General features: G+C 41.5%; 2 protein-coding genes across 3 annotated transcripts; both read right to left on the bottom strand.

The window, feature by feature from the left end:
* Positions 1 to 550: 550 nt before the first annotated feature.
* LOC134451382 (uncharacterized) lies at positions 551 to 4,985 on the bottom strand. Its single transcript, XM_063201809.1, has 4 exons — positions 4,837 to 4,985; positions 4,359 to 4,520; positions 3,669 to 3,980; positions 551 to 1,051 (listed from the first exon to the last, which is right to left on the bottom strand). Exons 1-4 carry the CDS (start codon positions 4,843 to 4,845, stop codon positions 677 to 679), a joined length of 858 nt encoding a protein of 285 aa, XP_063057879.1. The 5' UTR covers positions 4,846 to 4,985; the 3' UTR covers positions 551 to 676.
* A 774-nt stretch (positions 4,986 to 5,759) lies between these two features.
* On the bottom strand, positions 5,760 to 20,269 carry ak4 (adenylate kinase 4). 2 transcript variants are annotated; one of them, XM_063201811.1, is made up of 6 exons: positions 20,015 to 20,269; positions 19,587 to 19,771; positions 17,416 to 17,535; positions 11,788 to 11,960; positions 11,319 to 11,437; positions 5,760 to 10,095 (listed from the first exon to the last, which is right to left on the bottom strand). In XM_063201811.1, the coding sequence occupies exons 2-6, from the start codon at positions 19,726 to 19,728 to the stop codon at positions 9,969 to 9,971; spliced, it is 681 nt and encodes a 226-aa protein (XP_063057881.1). In that variant the 5' UTR covers positions 19,729 to 19,771; positions 20,015 to 20,269; the 3' UTR covers positions 5,760 to 9,968. The 2 variants fall into 2 exon arrangements, with proteins under 2 accessions (XP_063057881.1, XP_063057880.1); XM_063201810.1 differs by having other exon boundaries at positions 19,918 to 20,268.
* Between the last annotated feature and the right edge of the window lie 641 nt (positions 20,270 to 20,910).

Here is a 20,910-nt window from a genome sequence, read left to right as displayed (position 1 = left end):
ATACGCATGACAGGATTGGTAGGTGACATACGTATGAACACGTAAGCAACTGCAGCTATATGGGGTGCATCAACATTTGAGCATCTCCCTAAAGGTTTTCTCTATTGCAAGGCTTGGGGAAGCCTATGCTGATCTCTGCTTCATCTGTGTCGATTGAACAACCTGGCGAAAGCCTGTCCACGTTACTTGTAACTCATACCTTGGAAGAGGGTCGTGACTTGTATGACATGAGACGCAGTCAATATATTAGAAAAAAGGCTGGTACTTACAAGTCGATTTTCATTCACAATACGATATTGTGCCTAGGCAACAGGATTCAGATGGAATTATGTCCTCTAGGGTTATTACAGCTAAAATGCAAGTGTCTTGGCTCCTTGGTAATAAATAGAGGGATATGGATAATATGCTGAACATAGGAGATGGCATATAAGACTTTTATATTTGATCCTATGAGATTTAAACATTATTATATAATCTAAGATCTAGAGTGTTTGTACCTCATAGGTAATGTCATGGGTAATTTGTGACAGCCAAAATAACCAAAAAATACTTAGTGTTTGAAATATTTATTTGTAACTCACAACTATAGTCATTTGTAATGAATGAAAATTGAAAATAATTTGCTAAAATAATATGAATAAACACGATCAATATAATAAAAAGAACCAGCCGGCAATTAGGTGAGTTTTCCTTTTCCCCGGAGTATGTACTGATGTCCTGTTCTACGTTTGGAAGACTTGCAGGTCTCTGTGATGGTGACCAGGCCGTCAGTGTCCACGCTTTCCTCCAAGCAGGGGCGGGACAGCGCCTCCCACAGGCGCCGCTTGATAGTGCGGCCCCGTCCGATGGGGTTAGGGCGGCGGCGGGCCGTTCTCTTCCTTCTCTTGCAGCGTCTGGCGCTCATCACAGACCGGAAGATGGCCCTGTACTCCTCCACACTGTGGCCATGGATGAGAAGAGGTGCTGCACTCTGGCCTGGGGCTGTTGATTTGATGGAGGAGCTCTGCTCTGTGGATGGGGTGGCCATAGGTGGTGATGATGGGTCCCTGAGCTGCAGTGAAATGGAATAGAGATGCACAGTGGTGATTAAACGCTATCATTTTACTATCCATAAAGGAGATTGTAGTTCAGCTTCCTAATAAGCACAGATGTATAAAGTAGAAGTGCTGTTACAGATGTAATTACGACACGAGTAGTATGATATGACATGGTTGCAACAGGGGGTGGAGTGAGTGGAGGGCATTTGGCCCCTGGGGTTTAGGGCCCTTCAGTATTGGTGGTCGAGCTCGAGACCCTATTGTGACCTTAGCAGTCCATAGTTGTTTTGGGCCAGTGTCTTGCCCTGGGGCCCTGTGTGCTATTTTTCCACCAATGGGTTACAACCCGGTAATATCATCCATAACAGTACTTCTAATGGCTGCTTATAAGGTTGGTCATAGGCAGGGCTCTAAATTAATAGCCTCGCGAGCCATCCTACGTATTTCCGCCAAAGGATTGGCTCCACTACGGTAGTCTGGCCGTGCTTCTCTGTGGAGTGCCTGGAGCAGTAGGATTTTGATCGCCCCCCCCAGAAAACAGCCAATAAGCGAATAAGCACCCCACATGGGGGCGAAAGGGGGAGGACGCTCGTGAGAATGACGTACACATCTGCGCCAGAGCCATTGGTCTGCGCTATGTTGTTGTTGAGTAACTGCCGTCGATTGGGTGAGAGGTGTCCAATAATTTCAAACCATAACTGAGTGCAAACTTCCTGATTCCTGCAATCACTTCAGAGCAAACAAATGCCAGACCATAAATACGAAATGAAATGGTAGTATTATGGGATGGTCAGGACCAGGCTACTACAGTCCCAGGAAAAAGTTTGTACACCCTTTGAAATGTCTTACCTTTCTGTCAAAATTGGTCATAAAACATGGTCTGATCTTCCCGGAAATCACAAGAAGGAACAACCAGAGTCTGCTTTAACTAATTCAACCCAAACATTTACAAATGTTCATATTTTCATTGGCCATAAGATGTAAACATTCACAGGACAGCAAGGCATAAGTAAGTACACCCTTGCATTCAATAGGTTTTAACCCTAAATTAGTCGCAATAACCTCAACCAGATGTTTCCTGTAGTTGCAGATCAGATTAACAAAACAATCTGGATGTATCTGGTCTCCCTCTTCTTTAGAAAACTGCCTCTCGTCAGCAAGGTTTGTGGGATGTCTGGAGTGCATAGCTTTCTTGACTTCAGGCCATATAATCTCTATTGTTTTTTGTCAGGGCTTTGACTGGGCTATTCCAGAATGTGTATTTCATTATTATGAAGCCATTCTAAAGTCGATTTGCTTCTAAAGTTTGGGTTGTTGTCACATTTCAGCACCCATCCTCTTGTGTGCTTCAACTGTGTGCCACACTACCTCACTGTTTTTCTGTAAAATATCTCGATAAACTTCTGAGTTCATTGTTCCACTGATAATAGCAAACTGAAAAGGGCCTGAGGCAGCAAGGTAGCCGCATATAATGATGCTCCCGCCACCATACTCAAAGGTGGAGATGATGTTTTGGTGAAGGTGTGGTTCTCCAGTTCTCCTCCAAACATGACATTGTGTGTTCCCCTGAACAATTCAACTTTGGTTTCAACGTTGGTCTACAGAATATTTTGCAGTAATTCTATGAAGCATATAAATGCTTTTTCGCAAACCTCAAAGGTGCAGCAATATTTTTTTGGACAGAAACCCCATTAATTTTAGATTGGCAGAATGAATCCCATTTTTAGCTATTCTTGGTTACATCTCCTCTTCTGAGTATGGTGGCGGGAGCATCATTATATGCAGCTACCTTGCTGCCCCAGGCCCTTGACAGTTTGCTATTATCAGTGGAACAATGAACTCAACTTTATTGTGATATTTTACAGAAAAAAACGTGAGGAAGTCTGTCACACAGTTGAAGCACACAAGAGTATGGGTCCTGAAATGTGACAACAACCCATACTTTAGAAGCAAATCGACTTTAGAATGGCTTCATAATAATGAAATACACATTCTGAAATAGCCCAGTCGAAGCCCTGACAAAAAACAATTGAGATTATATGGCATGAAGTCAAGAAAGCTATGCACTTCAGACATCCCACAAACCTTGCTGACGAGAGGCAGTTCTCTAAAGAAGAGGGAGACAAGATACAAACAGATTGTTTTGTTAATCTGATCTGCAACTACAGGACAAGTCTGGTTGATGATATTGCAACTAACTGAGGGTTAAAACCTACTTAATGCAAGGGTGTACTTACTTATGCCCTGCTCTCCTGTGAATGTTATGGCCTTATGACCAATAAAAATATGATAACATGTAAATGTTTGGGTGGAATTAATTAAAGCAGGCTCTGATTGTTCCTTCTTGAGATTTCCGGGAAGATCAGACCATGTTTTATGATCAATTTTGACAGAAATGTAAGAAATTTCAAAGGGTGTACAAACTTTTTCCTGGGACTGTAAATTAACACCTGCCAACCAGCCAAATGCTGGTGAAAATTCAGTTTGGCTGGTAGAAAAGACAAACTTATTAGTCACTTTGACCCATAAGGTAGTATGTGTTTGGCTAGTAGGATTAACATCTTCTAATTTAGCCATTTTGGCTGGTGATTTAAAAAGTTAATTTAGAGCCCTGGTCATAGGACACCATACCTCAAAAACGGCGGAAGAGTCCTCAAGGTGGTGTGAGAACATTGTGTCATCTGCGCCACTCGCTGATGTGACCTGAGGATCAGACTCCAGAGCTTGCTTTCTCCCAGAGACATCTTCCCCGGTGGAGCTGCTGTGGCGCTTCTTCTGAGCTTGCCTTCTCCGACTTGCTCTCAATTCCTTGACCAGGCGAAGTTGTTGGTCCAGGTTTATAACACACCCAGCTTCTGGGACGAGGAGGGGGACATACTTGGCCATTCGCAGCAGCATGGCTGCGATATCCAGTCTCGCCTTCAAATGCCCTTTTGAGGGTCGCTGTTGGTACACATATGGGTAACATCACTGACATTAATGAAGATAACCAGTGGCGTGCACAGACATTTTGGGAGGTAGATGCTGAAGGGCGGTGTTAGGGGGCATGTTAAAATTCCGATTGCCTTACTAGGCTTATATTATAGAGGCTATATATTATATCTAGGCATTATTGTAACATGCATTTGATCGCAAGGCATTTATAGATTATCATGTCCACATGGACCACGGTGCATTGTGACAAAAAAAAAAAAAATTCAAAAAGGGTATTTTTTTGGTCAAGTAGGATAAAGGGGCTTTAGCACCCCTATCTGTGCATGCCTATGAAGGTAACAAAGCAGGGAGTGATACCTCATAAGAGATGAAAAGCAAGTTTCCTACCTTTGGCGTGTTGAACAACTCTAGCTGCTGAGACACTGGCATCTTGAGGTGTGGTGGTGGATGGGCTGTCAGATGCCTTAACCTGTTCTGTGCTCGGAAGAGGGAGAATACCCTGGAGGTGGTGCTATGGGTAGGGGTAGCTTTCCTGGAGAGCATTCCCCGCTGTTAAGGAAAATAATTAAACTAATTAACTAATTAATGAGACCACGACAAGTTGATCAGAGTTTACAATTCACCGTAAACCCCAACATGTTCTACGAACTCAAAGCTTTTGTGGAAACTTATTCCCGTTAAAGTTTTAGTTTTGTGACCAAATGTTTTACGTAAATACTACATACATTCATGCATATGAAGGACACAAAATCTTTAAGAAGATGATCAAAAACAGACTCTCTGATGTGAGTTGGAGTCAGAGAAAAATAAATATCAAAGAAAAATATTTAATTGAAGCAGAGTTAAAAATGTTATTTTACTTTACCTTTACCATATTGGTAAATTCCTGATTTGATCTTTCAGGACATAGTGGAGACTGCAATATTTGGTGCAGCTAAAGATTGTCCAGGATCTACTTATCACCGTCTCTGGTCCAGCATCCAGAGTCATAAAGTGAGCAAATGATGTCATAAATAATCCATGTCTTCTGTTTGGCTACTATTGGAGTAATGCCATTTTAGTAAATTATGTCATAAAGAATCCTTGACTTTGGTTCTGCTTGTTGTTTCAGTAATGTTGGCCTATTTTGATGATTCTGTGGGTTTTAAATGAACAAAATTGTGTCACTAAACTGTAGTAGTAACATGTCCAGTGGCCAAATTAGTTTTGCCTGGCAATTAGTTTGTCTAGCCCTGGGCCTTGCAATACCACCACAACAGGCACCAGCCCAGGCCGTCCAATGAGGCACACTTTTTTCATTTTCTCTATGAATGTCATTATGATACGTATGTGTGCACAAATTAATGTATTATCCTTTTTACCCAAGTGTGTATTATTTTCAGAAATGCTTTTCATGGCGTCAAAGCATAGCAGTACACTGTATGTCGGATTGTTACGGAATGCTGAGGTAGAGAAGTTACGCAGTTTAGGGTACCTTACCAATAACACAAACGAATAAAAATCAAGTCAATCAATCAATCAATCAATCAATCAAAATGTATAGCACAATATCACAACTATACAGTTGACTCAAAGTGCTTTCAAATACGCATACACATCATCCTCACATTCACACACCGGCTCTGAAGACTGCAAAAAGGCGTCAATTGTCCTGGGTTCACGTGAGAAAGTGCACATGCTCTGCTTTCCTGTTTCTTTCAGAAAGGCTTCTTTTTTTGTCACACTGCAAAACTTAGTAAAATAAATTTCTTAGTAAACAAATCACTACCAAACTACATATTTGTAAATAATAAAAATGTATTTTCTTTGAGACTAGCCAATTTCATACAATGACCCACAAGGGCCTATTCCAAAAGCGTGGAAGAGGTAAACCTGCTAATAGCTTATGATACAGGTGTCCTTTATTTAAAGGTGCACTGTGTAAGATGGTGGCCAGAGTAGGTATAGAAACTATGCTGTTGTAGAGAGTTACCTGTGCACAATCCCTGGTGCTGAACAAGAAAATTATGTATTATTTGAAAAAAGGTTCGCACACTTCTTTGGATTTTTCTTCTTGAAGTTATTTTTTCTTCTTTTTATTTATTCATTCATTGGCAATGACGTTTCGACCTCTCGGTCTTCCTCAGATTCGGAAGCAGAAAAATAGTATAGCACAAAAAAATGTTGTGCTATACATTTTGAAGTGTGCAAACCTTTTTTCAAATAATAGAAACTATGCTGCTCTTTAAAACGGTGTTATATATATAGTAATTGCCAGTACTATTTGATATTTTCATGAATATTCACAACATAATAAACTATCATTTACTAGTATGAGCAAAGTATAACAAAGACAGGTGATGTTGAGTATTCATGATGAAGGTAACGTTTGTGAATGGATAGCATGAAGTCTGAAAAGAAAACTGCATAAAATATTACACAGTGTACCTATAAGAAATTGAGGGATGCAAGCTCTTCAATTGAATGGTCACCACTTTAAGGTGAACTTCACCTGGTATACAACTGAGCCAGGTTCTTGAAATACCCCCCCCCAACTTTGTGTAACTTCAGCGCATAACACACAGTGTAATGAGTGAATGAATGATGGAATTTTGGATTTGGTCACAGCTAACACAGCTAAGATTTACAGCTAATAACAGCATTTGAAGCGTAGTTAATACAAGTTTCTATATGCATGATAGCATTTGGTATCTAACATCTGCCTGTCTTAACATGTTTCCTAACTAGTTTATTTCCCTATAGTCATTTTATGACAAGATGTCATGCCTCTGGCCGGTGTTTTCCAGTCCCCTTCAACTTCAGATTTTCCTGACAGCATACAACAGGACACATACAGTAATTAGCACAACATGGTTAAGCCATCTTTTCAATGAAAACGAAGCCCATTGATACACAGTCAAGACATTTGTCAGTCTTCACAAATCCAATTTATACATTTATTAGAGTTTGTATAATGTTCTTGTCGACATACAGTATATGTCATCTTCATTTACTGGAATGTTCTTTGAAAAGGCTGATACAAAATTGTGTGGCAAACAACGAAAATATCAAGAACAAATCGAGTGTAGATGGTCCACACAGCTAGACATACTGTCGAGGCCTTGGTGGAATGTATAAAAATAAAAATAAAGACAAACAAAAGAAAACAAAAAAAAACATAACCTCTGATTCGGGATTCCAGAAATCATTAGTGACAGTTTGAACTCTGTAAAAAAGTTATAGCATCAACATATTTCTGTAACTACTTTCAGTCATATGTGACTCTTATGAATCTGAAACCTTTTGGAACACAAGAATATCTAATCAGAGGACAAAAATGACCTAATACAGTGTGACTACATAACACACAAAAAAAAATAATTGGCTTTACCACGGATATGCATCCAAGCTGAAATTGACTATCCCTAGTTAAATGTGAAATGGTTGATATTGCACATCTCTCTTGTCTACCACAGAGGAGTGAAATGGTACGCCTTTTCCCTGGTCTAACACCTCATACAGATCATTGGTCCTAGCAACAAAACAATTACATATAGTATGTTCTTTGTGCAGACTACGTCATTTTGTGCACTTTCATCAGGCAAAAAGAGCTGCACACGAGAAACAAAAAACATTAATGTGGAACAAATCTTTTACAATACCATTCATGTGTCTTACTGGTATAAAAATAACTTGCCTTTTGTGCTCATTTTAGAAAGAAATAAGGTGTAGAGGAAAAAATAGATAAATGACAACATACAGTCAAGTGTATTGTGTAGATAAGAAGAAATTGAGAAATCATGACCATACCTTTACAAATCTGCAAAACGAAACATCACAAGTCACAACAATGCTGCATCACAACAAAAGAATCAGTGACCTTTTTATTCTACCTGGATCAACATGCCTTATTTACAGACAATAAATCCTGATGAAAGCACTTCATGAACTCAAACAACTATTCGGAGGTAAAACAACCTGCCATGTATTTCAGGCCTGCTTAGCCATATGTGGATACATTTACAAACCTTTTTTTGCATTTACATGTTAAGTAAGTTTTATACCACGGAAGTCTGGAATCTCCCATTGTGACGCACTAAATTGGGTGTTGATTAACTGTCTATATATGAACACCTGAAGTAGTCCCACTATTAGGTCACTTTTCTGACCGCATAACTCCAGTGTATAAATGCGCCAAGGCACGCACGTTCATAAATTACACACAAAAAAGTTGCAAGCATTACGCGCTGAATTGACACATGTCGCATCGCGCGTCTGGAAACACCAGCAATGTATAGTGAATCTGGTGTAAATCTTAGTAGGCCTAATCAAATGACAAAAATGTTTATTTCTCCCAACTGACCATCACTCTGTCAACTTTGTGATAGAGAGAGAGAGGAGAGAGAGAGGGAGAGAGAGGGAGAGAGGGAGAGATTCCCTGCGCAAAGTTAGGGACGCCCGTTTCACGTGGGCGTTTCTTCCCCACTAGAGGAGATGTTTCCTGTGGTTGTAGCGTTTATCAGTTGAGAGAGTAGCGTAACTTGTGAAAAGTAGCCTACGGGATATTTTCGGATCAATAACTATGGGAACGCAGTGGAAAATAAATCAAAGGGAGTTCCTATGGGAGGAGAGCAGATTGACGAGGTGCCTGTTTTGATGAAGTTAATGGCGAGGCGAGGCATTTAGAATGTCGCCAAGATGCGCAGGGTTTTTTTTTATCCATTGAGATCTGTACATTTGTAGGAATCATGCCAACTGTAGCATAATCTAGTGGGCAAGTCAGACGCGCCCACATATCGGATGGGTAGAACATTGAGGCGACTGACTTGACAACCAAATGCGATAGAATTAACGACTGGCTCTTGACTTGACAACCGAATGCGATAGAACTATCAACGGTGTCTTGGCCATAGCAACCTTCAATTTAGAATTAGCAACGGCAGTTCGCCAGAAAGTTATGAAAAGAACCTTCTTGTGGCGGAAGGAAGTAGTTCTACAGAAAACCTTTGTTTTAGCAATTAAAGCATCGAAATAATGCCTCAAATAAATTACAGACAGTGTGGCAACCGTGGTATAAGCGGGATAATTGACTTCACGGTGTGCGTATAACAGGAAAAATAATGCACACCGAGGTGTAACGGCCACTCCGCTTCGCGTCGTGGCCGCATCACCACCTGGTGTGCATTATTTTTCCTGTTATACGCACACCGTGTCGTCAATTATCCCTTACTTAACAACCTCAAATGGATATTTTGAAAAAAGACCCCAAAAGTGTAGATTTTCCAAAATATTGAGAGTTTTCTTCATCCTAATGTTTTCTAAACAAAATTTTAAAAATGAATGAAAAAAGGAGCATTCATAAAAATATCCATTATGCAAACAGGGCCTTTGTACTGCCTGCGTACTTAACTCAGGTGACTTCATGAAAGAGCTGATCTACATATTAGATCATATGTGTGCTCTTTGGGAAAAAAGCTGCTTCAGGAAAGGGTTTAATCAAACACTCAGCGAGGTTTTGAGTTTCTGAGGCTGACATCTCCAACATGTACAAAATGGTTTAGAATCCTGGCATTCTGACACTGCTGTTGACCTGAGGACCGGGATATGCTTGCTGTGTCACTTAACTTACATGCACACTCGTGTGCCAATGAATGCACATACGTTTTGAAGACCTACAGTATCAAAGTTCTATGCATCGTGGTACTGGAGATATCATATAGGGGGGCAGATTGCCAACGGGGCTCTAATTAACCACCATTGTAAATTTCCCACCATTTTTCGACTCTACTACAACCTCAATATAGCACCATGCGCACATGTCCGTATACCTTGTGTCAGGTATGCCAACACACACAGACAGTTGACATAAAATACACATGGTAACGCATTTGTGCATGAAATGTGCATGCACATATGTATCGTGCAGCAAGCATATCCCGGGCCTAACACCTACATGTAAGTGTAGCAGTGGAGCCCTACTCACTAGCCCTCCTCTGGCATGTCACCTTGCTCTGTCCATCAGTGCGCTGGGCTGGACTGTGCACTGGGGGTGGGTACTGGGATCTTGGAGCCGAGCAGGGAGCTGATGTGAGGCCAGATCTGGTCTGTGTCTGTGTCGGAGAATGTATGCAGGACGCCTTTAGACCTACGAAACACAAACACACACACGCAAGCACGCACGCATGCGCGTGCGCACACACACACACACACAGGGATTATCGACAGTGTAAGTCATTTCACTGTGTAAAAATACGAAAAATCACAGTGTGAATTAGCCTGGATCCACCCATCCTTCCCATGTTACTGCACAAAGTCTTGTGACCAAGTCGGTCTGGCCAAGCTGGATGTCTCTTTCATTTCACAAGAGGTCACAAGATGAGTGATCTGATTGAGTTTAGCTTTGATCAGTGCCCTCTGAGAACTTTGAAATCAGTACAGCTTGGCCAGACTACAGTAGAAGATAGATGGACTTCAGACATTTTCATACACAATATGTTTTAGTCTTTTCAACATGGCTACCTGAAGCACAACTGCAAGCCCATAAGTAATAAGATAGTGGTGTGCACAGCCACAACACAGGAGCAAGACAAAGAGAATCATACAAAACTATAAAATAAAATACAACGTCTGCACACTCACTCGAGTTTAGCTTTGTTTTTTATCCAAAACTGAACATTTTTGAGCTTTTGCTATTCCTCAGATTCAAGGCTTAAACTCAAAAGGTGAAGTTAGAAAAGACATGTATTGTAGGGGGGTGCTGTGGTGCAGCGCGCTAAGCACCCCCACATATGGGCTTGCATGCCCAGGGGCACCCAGGTTCAAGTCCGGCCAGGGTCATTTCCCAACCCTACCTCACATCTCTCTCCACACTCACTTCCTGTCACGCTTCACTGTCCTATCTGAAATAAAAGCAAAAAAAAAGAAAGAAAAGACATGTACTGGCCCAGCCGTGGCTCTAATGGCTGGGCACTGGGCTGCTACACGGACGACGCGGGTTCGATTCCCGGCTCGGGTCATTTCCCGATCCTCCCCCATCTCTCTCTCTCTCTCTCTCTCTCTCTCTCTCTCTCTCTCTCCAAAAATATTTGGTAACACTTTACTTGATGCCGGTGTCATAAGCATGTCATTACAGTGTCATAGTGTCATGGCACAGTTATGCATGTGTCATAAACATTATGTCCATGTCATAAACAATGTATGACTGTTGGCCTTAAGTGACATTCGGTTAAGGCAGAGACAACCTCTGCCATAACCGAACGTCACTTAAGGCCAACAGCCATGACACTATTATGACACTGTAATGACATGCTTATGACATCAGCGTCAAGTAACACATTTTTTTAAAAAGACATGTAATGTTTCACCCACTTGTAAAGGTCTATCACTGGCTTGGCTACGTCCTTGTAGTGCCGGAGTCTGGCCACCAGTGCTTCAGGCTTGTCGTCTTCATGCTGAACTAAAGGCTCGCCCGTAATGTCGTCCACACCCTGCACAGAGAGCTCCCAGAAGCAGGAGGCATGTCAAAATAATCATGGATGCACAAAAAACATTATATACTCTTAATCAACTAATTATGAACAAGTCCTCTTACTTCTCCAGCACTTTGGACAGCTACCTCGGCTGTATTTTAAAGTGCTTTATAAATAAAATTGACTGAATTGACTGACTGAACAAAACATTAACATTTTTTTGTAAATGTTAACATTTCTTCTCATTTCACGTCTTTTTATAAAACATTTAGAATTCTTTTGTAAAAGAATAAGAAATTATACTTAAATATTTTCTATTTATAAACTGCACGCAAGCTACATCATGCTATGTTAAAGCCTCATCTCACCTTCACGTGAGGAGGGTTGAATATCATGTTGTAAACTCGGCCGCTGGCTGGGTGTATCCAGCGATGCCTCAGCCTGTCCTTCAGAGTCTCAAAGGGCACATTGAGACTGATGACCACGTCCAGGTCACAGGCGCTGTTCAAGGCCTGGGCCTGGGCCAATGTCCTTGGGAAGCCTGCCACGGTATAAATAAATATTATGGTGTTTGATGCAGAGTATCCATATCCAAACATAATGTTTGTTGTTACACCAGTGGAACACTGTAGAAGTCATTGAAAATACTTAACTACCATAGTACATGTATTACACTACTATGACAATGCACAGAACCTTTAGCAATACATCAGGACTTGGTCATTGCCATCTTGGTAACAGTGAATGTAAAACAGGGGTCATACCTTAAGTGTTTAAGCTGTAATTTTAGGCTATTGGGGAAGGAGTAGTTTGGAAAAAATAAGGATAAATTAACAAGTCAATAATATTTACACCTCACTGCACAAGATTTTCATATAGGCCTATATTTTATATTTTATGTATATATATATATGTTTTCTATTTCACCATGGTTGTAAGTGAGAAGCATAGACATAAATAAAGATTTGTGCAAAGTCTTCATTATAAGCTTACTGTCACCAAGATTTTAATGAACCAAACTGTTACGTGTTGCTTGTGTTACGTATGTTACGTGTGTTACGTATGTTACACATGTTACGCATGTTACGTATGACAGGGCCCATCTGCACTAAGAGGCTACCTGTTACCTATAAAGGACCTTTCATCGAGAGAATAGTCGTCTATAAATAGATGACTTGTGAGAGGGTGGCTCGGCTGCATTCGCTGTGTACCTTTTCAGAAGCAGTTAGGTGTTAATGTTTGCTTTTCAAACCCAGGACCTATCTAGCACTGTCTCAACATGCTTTATAGGTCAGCGGCCAGCTCAGTCTCAGCATAGTAACAACTTGGTGGCAAAGTTTCCTTCTACAGAAAAAAGGGAAAAACTTGACACTGACTTTGTACAATCGCCAACATGTTTCCCTTTCTTCTTGACCTGATTACTGATACTACTGGATGAAGGGTGTTGAGCACAAGGAATGCAGGTGGACATCTACACGGTAAAAATGCAGTGTTAAAAACTTCATTTCAGAGAAGATTTGGTCCCACTGAAAAATAATACCTCTTCGGCAGTCTATCATTTTCAGAGTCAATTGTACTTAAAATTGTGTACACATTGCGGGCTGTAGTAAATGCTCTATATTTAAGTTTACTCTGAAATATCAACACCTCATGTTTTTTTTTTCTTTATTGTGTAGGGTTCTTAGAGTAAAGCAAAAAGGATCCCCTTGTCAATTCATCTCTTCAACAGAGCTAATCACATGGGCACAAGCAGAACTTTGGGGAATACATGAGTTTTACTTCCTCAATTAAATCTGTCCACCAAAGGCCTTCTGACATGTAAAAACTCTTACGATTGCAAGAGAACGAGTTAAAAAAAAAAACACTGGGGCCTCTTTCAGCGTCCCACTGACTTGGGAAGTGTGAGTCATGCAAGCTAGCCACGGGAGTTTAAACACACAAACAACTCTCTTACAAAATGGGGTTGGTAGGCCTACTGTGGTATGGTGGTGCTATGACCTACTAAATATTGACTTGGGAATTCTACTCTACGAACTCTTCTCTCGCAGGGCTGCATTAGGGTGTGGGTGGGGGAGTTTGGGTTTGGGAGGGTGTCCAAACATGTCTTGAAGACTGTTGTGCAGTTTTAAGGGTATGTTGTTTGTGCCAACAAGTTAATGTCACTGTTTGTTATGCTAGCTTGGGGCAGTGCATATTATGTATGTGTATTCACACGTGTACTGTGCGGCATGTTTGAGGAATACCACTGTCTGCATCAGACAGGAAATAGATCATCCTGTAATCTGTATGACTTTCCTCATATCTGTGAGTGAAGCTCCATGTTGTCTGCATGGGCTAAACAGGGTTACAAACATATGTGCATGTAGGTCCACAACACTGTCCTTCATGCTGAACTTTATCAAACGTTATCACCAAACCAATGTCAAACGTGGGATGGTCTACATACAATGAACACTGTCCTTTGTGTCTATGCATGGGACTATGAGAGGCCGTTTCTTTTTCATGACTGACTCCTTTGCACATCCACTACATGTGAACAATGGACAGTTTGTGATGTTCTTCTCCCTGCACACTTCACCTGCCAGGTGCGTTGGAGATGACCCAGTAGAGTAGTAACTGATTAGACAAAAATGCTGCTAATAAAGCTGCTGCAAAATTCGATTAGATTAGATTCAACTTTGTCACTCACAAGTATAAATCCAGGGCAAAATGGTCAGTAGGCAGGAGCGTTTTTAGTCCTTTCTCTGAAGAAACTGACAATGAACTTGAGTTTGCCTTTGAGGTGGACCAGGAGGTGGACCTTCCTGCTGGCGCTGCAACATTATCTGGAGAAGTCTGCTACACATCTGGCATGGATGCAAATAACAAACCAGGCTGTTCCATGCAACTGTAGAAACCCAGGAGGTATAAAATCATCTAAATAACTCAGGAAGGGCTGCTTTCCAGGCCTGCGTTAGCATGGAGGCTGCACTGATTTAGTCCGTTTACAAGGCAGTGGTTTGGGCACTGCTTTTAGGGAAGTCTGTTCCTGTGCTCTGAGGCCCCGTGCCACTACAAAATATGCTGCGCACTCTGGCTTATGATGTCAAGTTTGACGAGATGGCTGTACACACAAATGCAATGTATACAGTGCTGTATGCCTTCTGTTGCCCAGTCTTGCACTTTAAATGTCTGTATCTGTATTGTATAGGTACATAGGTACTCTAGATGTACTGTGTGTACTGTCGATGTCTATACTGTCTATGTCTATACCTAAAGTATGTCTATGTCTGCATGGGAAAGTAAGAAACGTAATTTCAATACTTTGTATGACCAGTGAATGTAAAGAAATTGAGAATAAAGCCGACTTGACTTGACTAACTGCGCAGGCCCATGTCATGACCTATTACAAATGGCACATCAGACTCATACAACTAAAAAACGGAGACATAGAGCGGGCTGTCTAGTACACTATGAGGCAAAAAAATCTCTCATATTTCATACATACCACCATTGATCATTGAATCAAACGGTTGTTGTTACCAGAAATTGAATGTCGATGACCAAATCCCAATGTATTCCTAAATACTTTGTTTAATGTCACACTGTAGTAGTGTAATACTATGGTAGTACAGCTTTTTTTCAATGAATAGTAAAGCAATCCACTGGAGGAACAGTGCATATATTCCAGGCTACAGTCAGTGTTTACTAAAACTCAGTGTTTACATAAACTTCACAGAAATTCCAAACAAGAGAGCAAGATGCGGGGAGAGGGGAGCTCATCTACTGTATTTGGTGCCAGCACAATACTGTAATCACTGTGCCGGCAACATCCAAGTGCACTGATCTGAAGTCACTTCTTTTTTTATATTTATTTATTTTTGAGATAGGATTTTGGAGGAGAGACAGGAAGTGAGTGAGGAGGGGAGGAGGATCGGCAAAGGACCCAGGCCGGATTCGAACCTGGGTCGCCGGCACAGCCACGTTAAGAGTTAGAGCCACGGCTGGGTTATCTGAAGTAACTGCTGCTGTGAGGAACTTACACATATATTTCTAGCTGCTGCAAATACATGCAATTCTCCAGTGTAATTTCAACACCCAAGGGAGTCGATTATAACACACTTAAGGTTAGTTGCATTCACACTATGAAATTCACTGTGTAGCGTGCATCAGAAGCGAAAGCCACTGCTCCTTTCCCAGGCTGACACACATGTTGATAATCCCTCTGAGTCACTCTTTAAAAATGATATCCATAACTGGCAGCATGCCCAGTTATGTTGTCTCTGTAGTGGCAAGCTGCCTCACCTACGCGCAGCAGCAGCATCAGCATCAGCAGTTTAGTTTAGCTTATTTAGTTTAGTTCAACAGGGACCATGCACAATGGTCATTGTTTATACAAGTAAAAATATGGTTAGTGGCAGATTATAGCTAATAGCTAATTTCCATCTGTAGCAGCAGCATTTCTGTTGCCCGGACATGTGGTCATCCAATGGTCACAGGTCAACTTCAACACTGTTTACTAGGCAAAGGGCAGTTTCTATGCTGCCCAACCTCCACCTCCAACCTCCAACTTCCATGGATGCTGCATGAATGCTGCTTCTGTGTGCGTGTGTGTGTGTGTGTGTGTGTGTGTGTGTGTGTGTGTGTGTGTGTGTGTGTGTGTGTGTGTGTGTGTGTGTGTGCGTGTGTGTGTGTGTGTGTGTGTGTGTGCATGTGTGCAGAGGTGGGGCGTGGCCACACATAGTGTGTAACTTGTGATCCCCTTTCTTTTGTTAATGGATACTTAAACCTGGTTTGCTTCTCGACTATGCACAGTGACGTTAGACACTCCTGGACACTTTTTGGACACTTAAGACACTTGTTCACTTTTGCCTGCTATGTGCTCTGTACAACTCAGGTACGGCACATGTAATGAATCACTCATACCTCTCATCACCAAACCACAGCTGTGTGTGTGTGTGTGTGTGTGTGTGTGTGTGTGTGTGTGTGTGTGTGTGTGTGTGTGTGTGTGTGATCTGCCTTTGGCTGAATGTATGTACTATATGGTTACTATATGTGCAATGATGTGTGTAATTGTGTATTCTGTATGTATGTACGCATGCTACTAGACACCTTAATTTCCCTTGGGATTAATAAATGATACTCTAGACTATTCTACTCTACACCCTCTCTGTAGTGTTCCTCTACTTGGGTGCATCCATCATGCGCTACAAACTGCTGCCATTTCCAGTCATCAATGTGTAATTACAGTTGAACAGCGGCCGGAGCTCTCACATCTGTTCCATCTGAAGTAACAGCTTCACTAAATAGCCCTGGTGCAGAATGAATAATGACACTGCTAAATCTAAAATCACTTGTGATATTGGTAACACTTTATTGTAGTGTTGGCACTAATACATAAAATGTCCCTGTATAAGTCCCTTGTTAGGCATGTACTAAGCTAAATCAAATATTTGTCAGGCATGTATTCGCAAATGTCTTGTACATGCACATTGAGGGATATATTACCAATTTAACCTTAGTAAGGACCTAGGCCTTAGCTTTTGCTTAGTGCATGCCTTACAAGTTACTTATGCAGGCATTAACATTTTATGTATTAGTGGTAATAGATGTAGTAACACTACAATAAAGTGTTACCGTGATATTCACTGCAAAGGCCTGGTCCTGGAGCGATGACACTAATCCAATGTATAGTGAGTTTTTTTCTTACTATTAGATATAGACACTGAACAACAGCTCAACAGCTAATTCAACTCCACGTTTTGACTGACCTCCTTGACACAATTATGCAAGTGTAATGGATGCAAACTAGCAGAGTTCGGTGAAGAACGTTACTAAACCTCCCTCCCAAAGCCTCATACAGTATCGGTTGTACAGAGCTATCGGTTTGGACCTTTAGCTCAGCGGCTCAGTGCCTCTCATGCCCAAACTGGGGCAATGACTGGTAGGTCTCGGGTTCAAGTCCTGAATGGCAAACTAGCGCAAATCACCTCAGTTACACATGGCAATTCACATACCATCCAGGAGCCAGCTGCTTCGAGCGATCTCCTCTAGTCTGGGTAGCAGTAGTCGCGTCATTACATGATCTGGTACCAGGAGGCCTTTCTCGATGTAGGTCTTGGCCAGCACACCAGCCTCTGGATCAACAAATGCCACAGACAAAACACTCTGTTAAAAGGTATATTAATATTAGGGGTGGGCATAGATTAATTTTTTTAATCTAGATTAATCTCAGTGCAATTATGAAATTAATCTAGATTAATCTAGATTAATCTATATCAAAATGGCTCATTCAGAATAGGCACGATAGAGAAATAATGCCGAAAAAACCTTGGGGTTTCTTAAGACAGATGGCGCATTAGACCAGAGCTCATCTTTTTTTCCAAAATGCATCTCATCTTCAAAAAATGGTCATGTTGATACTTGGAGATGAAAAAAAATCACAGCAATATGTGTAAAGTGTGTCCAATATGTTAGGAAGCATTTACAGTTATAAGATACTGAAATTTCAAAATGAACAGCGCTATAAGTTGTAGATGCAAATACAGATAAATCTATCAAACATTTAGGCTATTTAAACAAAATTACCTCAACAATTCAGCATTTCATTTCTAATGGGGAGAGAGAGAGAGAGAGAGAGAGAGAGAGAGAGAGAGAGAGAGAGAGAGAGAGAGAGAGAGAGAGAGAGAGAGAGAGAGAGAGAGAGAGAGAGAGAGAGAGAATCTGCCACTGACTGTTAAAAGGAGCAGCGGCTCCTTTAAGAGAGGGAGGAGCTCTGCGCGTAGTAGGCACAGCCAGGGCACAGCAGCCCTCAGCAGAGCCAGGCTACTGGATATTCCTATCTAGAACCTACAGCACTGGCACACTGCGATTTGACAGTTGTCTTCAGAGTTAGAATGCCAGATGAGTTACAACTCGACATGAATTCAGTTTGCAAAAAAAAAAAAAAGTCAAGCGCGACAACCGCGAGGTTTATTACCGTCGGACATGAGAATATCTCACTGAATCGCAAATGTGCGCGATTGCAACACAAACATTCAGCGAGAGTAGATATTGACAGTTTCAGTTTGACAATCTTCAAAATGCATAGGACTATCACACGGAATGTTTTGTAATTATAGCACAGGCAAGATTTCTGGAAGTTGCTGATGTATTCTATGCAATGTGTGAGGAAATGTAGGCTATGTCGGGCTGGTAGCTACTCACACACAATAATGTCTCATGCTTCACCTCAAACAATAACGTCTCTTTAGTCTACCACTTGTGAAAAAGCACTCAAACAACAACTAACACGGCAGAGGGATTAATGTTTTCAGCTGCAAACACTTCATATTTAGTAGTGCTGAAACAACAGGTGGAGAGAGGAGAAGCGACTGGAGCGCAGTCTAAAAGCGTCTGTCAATTAAACGCTGGTGACGTTCATACCCAAACTCCAAACCTATATTTTGAGAATAGATTAACGTGCGATATTTTCTTTATCGCGCGACAAGAGTCTCACATTATCGCAGCACGTTAACGCCGATAACGGCCCACCACTAATTAATATATAATGTCATAACATGAACACACAATACACAATTCACAGGTGAATGGTGTAGGTTATAGCACAATGACAAGACATTATTAGATTAGAGTTATTAATTTTGGACATCACTTAAGACGGCTTGGATGCTGGAAGAGGATTTGAAAGCAGGTGTCTAAGGGAAATACAAAGGCATGATTAAATATCCACTGCCCCACTGGTACATTTAGCAGCCAGTTAAAATAAAACGGTTAGACATTAACAAGGCAACAACATTGATTAATTCTGCTGTGGAGCGCACTCAAAGTAGTTGCAGTAGTTTTAGTAGTTCTGTTGAAATTCCAAAATGAAGATAGGCTATGTGAAATATAGGGTTCCTGTTACTGTTGCTCTATTCTCATTTTTTGGCTTTACCAAATTAATCACCATCCAGATGGGAAATGCTTGCACGCCTGCCGCGTGCAAAAAGAGCGTTGCGTGCCAGCGTGGAAGCAACTTCTCTTTCCCCTTTACCTTGCATGAACTTTCAGTCTGAAAAAAAATCCTTCTCCTTTCAGGATCCAATGTTGTTTTCCAGCGCAAAACTGCATTACGGTCTTACGCAGATCCTCCCGGAGAGAAGCACCGACAGAAAAGTTGCTAAAACTTCGACCGATAATTACTCACCAGTTCTAGCTGCAATGTTCTCTCGCAAAAAGTCACCACTGGACAGATGTTGCAGACCAAAGGTGTGCGCAATTCTCTCAGAGATGGTTCCTTTTCCTGAGCCTGGTGGACCCATGATAACGGCACGGAAAATTCTAGACATTTCCTCAGAGCACTTTGGCACTCTCGATCAAATAACGGTAGTTCTGAAAAAGAGAGCAATTAAAGCACGCGTCACCAGCGATTCAACAATCGTCAGTATACAATACATGACCCACCTCCATCGTCGATAGTACCAAAGTTGCAATAAATTGAGGCGCAACTTGCAGGGGGTTGCACTAAGACAACTTACCGGCGGGGATGGGATTCGAATGGAGAGGCGTTTAGCTTAGTCCAAACCCAACTCATACAATAAACTGTTAAAGAGGTATAGAGTCGAGTTCACTCACTTGCATAAAATATGCTTCTGTTGAGACTTTGCAAAGAGCGTGGTGAACACGAATTCGATTGCTTTTTGTCTTTATCAAGCTTGCAATTGTACGTGCTGGGCAATTTTCCCAGTAATAGCAGGAAAAAATGCACTCCACCCACACACTACTGTCGACAGAGTTTTCGCTCTAGGTGTGTGCGTGCCTTCTCTCAACAAATGAATGGAGGAGAATCTCTTACGCCCTATTCCATTGCGCCTCCCAGCAGCACATCCTCGAGATATGCGAAGGCAGCGCAGCTTGTAGCAACCCAATGTAAGTAGGCTGCCGGATGTGAGTGCCCGGATATCCGCCCGAGTATTTACGTCTATTTTACCTCAGCTTCTCGCGTTCGGTCGTGTATTTACGACAGTTTAACCTCAGCTACTTGATTTCGGTCCGATTTGAGTCTGACTGAAGATGGAAGGGACATAGGTGCCGTGCGTAAAGAGCCCACCGCACATCGCCGTTTCGGCGACACCAGAAAGTTCCTTGATCTCCCAATCAAAATAATAGGCCCTGTGACATCAAAATAATAATAAAAAAGTATACAATGAAATTATAACTTAAAACCGAATTGATTTGGGTGTGAAAATTAAACTGTCTCAACCGGGCACCCAAAGGGAATCCATCAAAAGATAACGGAGTTACTTTCTCGTCGGCATTATTTTGTGTTTATCCAGGAGGACTGAGCTGAAAACTGCAGCAGTCACCTTGCACAGTTCTAGCTGCTCTGAAGCACTTGCGTGTCTAAGCAAATCATCCCGCCCATTCGCAATGTTAAATAAAATGTTTTGCACAAGGCTATAGTCTAAAATAGACACTGGAATAGCCCGTTTCGGAAGGCATTAAAGTCACGAGTTTACCCAGTCTAAATG

Source organism: Engraulis encrasicolus, chromosome 6, assembly GCF_034702125.1.
Source record: "Engraulis encrasicolus isolate BLACKSEA-1 chromosome 6, IST_EnEncr_1.0, whole genome shotgun sequence".
NCBI classification, from domain to species: Eukaryota; Metazoa; Chordata; class Actinopteri; order Clupeiformes; family Engraulidae; genus Engraulis; species Engraulis encrasicolus.
This window is presented reverse-complemented; position numbering and strand designations above follow the sequence as displayed.